The sequence below is a fragment of the Mastomys coucha genome, unplaced genomic scaffold, assembly GCF_008632895.1.
Source record: "Mastomys coucha isolate ucsf_1 unplaced genomic scaffold, UCSF_Mcou_1 pScaffold6, whole genome shotgun sequence".
NCBI classification, from domain to species: domain Eukaryota; kingdom Metazoa; phylum Chordata; class Mammalia; order Rodentia; family Muridae; genus Mastomys; species Mastomys coucha.
The window spans coordinates 19,917,742-19,924,007 of NW_022196912.1; the positions used below are offsets into that span (position 1 = coordinate 19,917,742).

Here is a 6,266-nt window from a genome sequence, read left to right on the forward strand (position 1 = left end):
GGATTTGAAACCAACTTCAGCTGCATAGTGAGCTCTAGCCAAGCCCGGGCTACATGAGCCCCTGTAGCAAATACATACAGGTGTGTGCACTGGGGTCAGAAATACAGCTAATAGTAGCCAATAGTGCTAGCTGCTCTCACAAAACCTGTGCTTGTTCCCTATATTCACAGCAGGCAGTTCAAACCACCTCCAGGGAGTCTGTGCTCTTTTCTACCTTCTGAAGGTAGTACCCTAACATGTGTGTATACACATACACATACACAAAAACTAAAAACTAAAATAACAATTGTGAATGGATAATACATTCTATAATGTGCAATTTTTCAAGTGTAGATTAAATGGTTTTTTTTGGTTTTGTTTACTCACTGCATTCATGTCAGCTAATAAACATGAAACGTCAATCCAATTTTAGTACAAACTATGTGACATATCTGAAAACTAAAAACTGCTTCTACCGCTTACTGGACATGCACCCTTGGTAAACTTTTTTTCTTCTAAAATAAGGCCTAATAGTAGATCTTGGGTATTATTGTATATCTAATGTTAAGTAATAAAATGTACACTAAAATTCACAGGCTGAAGATGCTCTGTAAAAGGTTACTTAAAATTAAAACTGTATACTATAAATACTTCCAAGCATGAATTCTCTGTTATCCTTTCTCAATGGACCAGAACTAAACTGCTAAAGCAGTGCTAGGGTTGGTGTAACATTGCCTCTGGTCTGATAAGAGCCTAGCTCTATCTTTTAGCATTTTCCCCTATACAGATTTTGCAAAGTCCTATGACAGAATATAGAAAGAACTACCTCATTCTCTTAAGACAGCAACAATAACACATATACAGATTTTGCAAAGTCCTATGACAGAATATAGAAAGAACTACCTCATTCTCTTAAGACAGCAACAATAACACATAAGAAAAAAGGATTACATCAAAATCAAGAATGCAATATTCAGAAGTACTATAATACTAACTTTTAGCCAATTATGCCTAGAAAACTCAAGACTCACCAAGGTTCATCCGTAGGTTCCCAACAAACAAGGCATACACTACAAGTAAAGCACATGGCTCTGTCATCTCCAGATGAAGCAGGCTGCAAAATTATGTTAAAATAGAGGAGAAAGGAGGGAGGAAAAAGCGAGGAAAAGAAAAGGAGAAAAAAGAGAGAAAGAAGGAAGAAAAGGAAGTAGGTAAGTACCAAGAAGAGAGGGAGAGGGGAAGAAAAGAGGAAGAAGATTCAACCATTAAAATGTCTTTGCAAGAAAAACTTTTTCCTTTCTTTTTTGTAAACATGATTTTAATATTTTTAACTGTTAATATTCACCAAACAGAATAATTATTTTAAGATATATTTTGCTGTTATGTCTCCCTTTTCATTTCTGATTTTATTAATTTGGATACTGTCTCTGTGCCCTCTGGTTATTCTGGCTAAGGATTTATCTATCTTGTTGAGCAAGAAAAACTCTTTTCAAAATGTTCCCAATTCCAAGTACAATTTTCCAAGGGGGGGGGGAAATGTATACTATTACTCCATTCATATCTAAGTAAGTGTTCAGTAAATTTTCAGGCAAATCAGAGCAACATAGTGAGAACCTGAATAGAAAGTAAATATATAAACAAACAAAAAAGCATGTAAATAAATAGATGTAGTGCCTCACTCCATGTTTCTGGTTGGTCGGCAACTCATGGACTACTCTCAAGCCCAAGTGTTAGTGTTTCAGGTACATCACCACTTTTTGCCTTGCAGAATGACTGCTACTCAAGAATCAACTACCAGATTACACAAGTTATATATGTGAAAATAACACATATCCAAAGAAATTTCCCAAAAATGACATTTAAAGAATACATCAATTTGATAGCAAAAAGAGCAAATTCTTAATCTGAAAGATTAAAGTATTAAATAACCCAATAATTATATGTCTGTTACATTCAAAATGAAGGACATAGGACTAACATCATAATAAAGTACATAGGTTGCACTTAAAAAAATATATCTATTAATGATGGTTTTTTTTACCTGATGATAAAATCCAGCTTGAGCCATAGGGTCCGGCTGTGCCCACCTATAGCCAACATGAGGCCACGAAGTGAAAGTCTCCCTTCTGTTAGCTTCACTGTACATCAATGCCCTAAAAGTAAGAAAACAGCATGTAACTAGAGGGAGAACCCAAACTGAAATATCTATTAAAAAAATGGGAATGATTATGTTCAAATTTTTATTTTCAACTTAGTAAGTTTAAGTTCTCCAACTGTAAAGAAACAGAAAATCTGATTAGTGACTATAGAAAGCAAATTAATCCATGAGTAGGTTCAATTAACTAATAATCAGAGAGCAGGAAATGAAGAGAATGACTGGCAGAGTCCTGCACCTTTTCTGTAGGCTACAGGCCGGCTAAGTGGACATCTGTCTCCAATATACTGTCTAAACATTTAGGCAGTGCTTCAGGTTTTTTTCTTTTCTTTTTTTTTTTCCTGGTTGTTTTGTTAACTAGAAACTGGGGGCGGTGGTTTTTTCTCTAGGAGAGCTGTAGCTTTAGCAAACTTTAATTTGATTTACTTCAGTTTACTCTAGCTTAGGTTAAGTCGAGACAGTATTTCAACTGTGCAGCCCTGACTGTCCTGGAACTCCCTATGTAGAATAGGCTGGCTTAAAACTCACAGCCTCCCTCTCCCTCCTAGGATTAAAGGTGTGTACCACTAAGGCCAGAAACTCTAGTAAATTTTGAAAAGTGTAATGCAGCCTATAACCACAGCACTCAGGAGCCTGAGGCAAAAATATCATGAGCTAAAAGACAGCCTTATAAGAAAGACTACCTGGAAAATAAAATAAAATCTTCACACATTCATAGTAAAATGCTTTACTTCAAAGCTACGTCAAACTCTAACTCAGGGCATCAGTGAATTTGTTAAGGACAACAACAAACTAAAGTCCTTCCAAAAGACTTCAGATAAGAGCATACTATAAGCAACATATCCTCTTGCTCGTACATCTGTATACAGAGTAACTGAAAGGAAAATAACAGAGAAAGATCACAAAAAAAAAGGCCAAAAAAATACATTTTTACATAGCTCTCCAAAACTAATTAAGTCAACAATATTGTAATATTTCAACAATACTGTTCTATGTGACTCATAATTGCATTCTGACTTTTAAGAGCATGTGCTGGGAAAGGGAGGGGTACAACAATATTAGAACTTGAAACGGTTGCTTGGAATGCATCCAATCCCCAGCAATACACAGGAAGCACACAGGACCCTGGGCTCAGCTCTCAGTTAAGTATACCTGGTAGCAATTATGTTAGCCCAGGACACAGACCCTTGAAGTACAATAAACAGATGTTTCATTTTTTAAAAAATATAAATTGTGAGGGCTAGAAAAGTTCCATGTATAGGTAATATCTTTGCTAGGAGGGAGGATGAGACAATGTCTCCTATAGCCCAGGCTAGCTTCAACTATGTCCACGAAGTTTTTGTAGATTCATTTATCAATGAAATAACTTGGAAACTACATCAAGTTAGTACTTGAGGATATTTTAGCATACACAGAAGGAACATATGACTGGATTTAGAATCACCTAGAGGACATACAGAGTGAGTTCCAGGACAGCCAGGGCCTGTGCATGCAATATGACCAATTTGTTCTAGCTCCTGCCAAAGCCTTGACCCTATGATGAGCTGTAGCCTCAAATTATAAGCTAAAATAAGCCCTTCCTTCCTCAAGTTGCTTCTTGTCACAAGTAACTAAACAAAACAAAAATCCTATCTCATGATCTCATTCCCTAAAATAAACACTTATTACAGTATGCAGTAGCATCTTCAGAGATAGCACTGTAACTGCAAAAGAGCTCTGCAGGGTCCTTAAGATCTCAGGGTCTGAACTGATGCTGAGGCAACACCTGCTCTAATCACACACTTCTTTTTCTCTGCTCCCTTCCAAACAGGTTCCAAGAATATTTTCATGATAGCCACTAACACTTAGCACCTGATATTCAGATTTCATGTAGCATGCTCTGTTAATTTGACCAAAAGGCACAGATAACAACATTAACAAATGAAAATCCTCACCATTTGCTAATGTAATTGATAGGAATTATATCTGTAATAAATCACCTAATACAAATAAAGCAAATGAATAATGTAAAGGATAAACTGCTACATACTATGAATACAAGAGCCATACTGAAGTTAAAAATTAATTCATTCAGAATTGTACCTGCTAGCTACACCATACACTTATAAGAGTACTACAGGAAAATGCAAAGAAAGTGACTCATCCAATGAAACTGTCATACATGAAACATTATAAGCTTTACATTTACATAAAACAGGTCCTCAATAAATCTGAAAAAAAAAACTGATGGTAGAGGTATGATTTTCATAGTACTGTTTAAATCTAGGGCAAACAGCATAAAAAATTTTAAGGCACCTACTCAAATGAACTAAGGGGGGGTGCGGTTTTTTTGCTTTGAGAACTTCATAGGTGAATACAATGTATTTTAATAATACCTACTCATCCATACTCCCTTCAATGAACTTTTTCCACATGTTTACCTTGAGAACTTCACAGATATTTACAATGTATTTATTTTGATCATATTCCACCATTCCGAGGTGATAACAGTATTTGATCATATTCCACCATTCCGAGGTGATAACAGTATGCACTTTACTTACCCTTACATTACTATATAGTATTTGTAAGAATTCATGTCAAAGGTCAGTAAATTTCATTAATGGGCAAAATATTACACACCCAACTGGAAAATGGCTTAACATTTCCTCAAATATTCAGTCAGCACTGGAACTTCAAAATACAATCTTGGAATCCCCTTATAATTCTTTTAGAGAAGAAAAGATATGTCCAATGGCAGCCATCAGTTCACAACATTTACATATGAGTAAAAATGTACTTTTCAAAACATTCTAATCATAATCAGATTTGCAGTAATGTTTACTTAATCCTAGAACTAGACATTCAATCTCAGCATACCCCAGGAATAAGGACCTACCTGTCTACAGAACGGCCTGGCCCAACTCCAAGTTCTGGACGTGCACTGGGTAAGAGGTAAGACAATCTGTCCATCACTGAGGACGCCACAGGTAAGGCAGCAACATTTTGATTTATTTTCTTAAGTTCATTTACAATGGCACTGGCAATAGACTTCAAAACATGATGAGGAAGATGAAATGTAACTGTGGCCCACTGAAAGAAAATGGGAATATAATAAGCAAAGGAATACTTCTCCAACAGTTTTAACCCAATCTTATCTTTATCTGATCAATTAAAGAACCATGTATCCCTAATGTCAATTATACTATCAGTTTGTTGTTTATAGCAAGAATTTGCCATAAAGTAAAAATTAAGTGTTTTATTAAAAATGTCAAGGTACAGAAAAGCAAGCAAGGTCTCCATCAGTGGATGACTAGATACTGTATGGTAATGTGGGTGAGTACACAGGTGCATGCAGAAAGATATTATATTGCAAAGCCTTTTAAAAGGTAGCAACTCCATCATCCTGTGTCAACATGGATAAAGGTGAAGGACATTATACAACTTAATTACAATAACTGGGAACAGAAAAAGAAATATAAATGATGTCATGAACATGTGAAAGTTATACCATATAACTCATAGCACCCAAGAATAAAGTGACACTCACTAGAGCTGATGTGAGAGTACAGGGAGGCTAGGCAAAGGGAACAGAGTAACAGGAAGCACAGATGGGGTGAACTAGCTGGTGATCACCAATCTGGCAAACCTATTATTTCCGTAATGACATTTACAGCATGCTGGCCACAGATCACAACTTACTGCATACTAAACTTAAGAAAAGTACAAATTTCAAATATTTTCACCAGAAAGAAACAAACCTGTAAGGTGGTAGAAATACAATGTTTTATTTTCCTTAATTTCTCCACAATGTATTGATATATCAAAATGTCACACTGCATCTCATAAATATGAACACTTATTTCATTTTAAAAACTGGTTTGGAATTTCTTTTTTGGGCTTATTTGTTTGTTGTTGCTGCTGTTACTGTTACTGTTTGATTTTGTTGTTGTTCTTTTTTGAGACAGGATCGCTACACAGTCCCATCCTAGAACTCACTCTATAGACTGGGCTGGCCTAGAACTCACAGCTCCACTTGTCTCTGCTTCCTAAGTGCTGGGATTAAAGGTATGTGCCACCACACCCAGAAAGTTGAATTTTTATTTAATGTTTAAAAAAAAAAACGTTTACATGAGCTCAATGGCCATGTACT

General features: G+C 35.8%; 1 protein-coding gene across 13 annotated transcripts in view; it reads right to left on the reverse strand.

The window, feature by feature from the left end:
- Birc6 (baculoviral IAP repeat containing 6) overlaps positions 1-6,266 on the reverse strand; it is a 185,621-nt gene that overhangs the window by 150,218 nt on the left and 29,137 nt on the right. For all 13 annotated transcript variants that reach the window (XR_004114160.1, XM_031355887.1, XM_031355886.1 and 10 more), the window contains exons 4-6: positions 5,013-5,206; positions 2,021-2,132; positions 1,011-1,093 (exon numbers count right to left, since the gene is read on the reverse strand). Coding sequence is in view for 12 of the 13 variants with exons in the window: in XM_031355887.1 (XP_031211747.1) it covers positions 1,011-1,093; positions 2,021-2,132; positions 5,013-5,206 (389 nt within the window). In the remaining variant the exon portion in view is untranslated. The remainder of the gene's footprint in view (positions 1-1,010; positions 1,094-2,020; positions 2,133-5,012; positions 5,207-6,266) is intronic.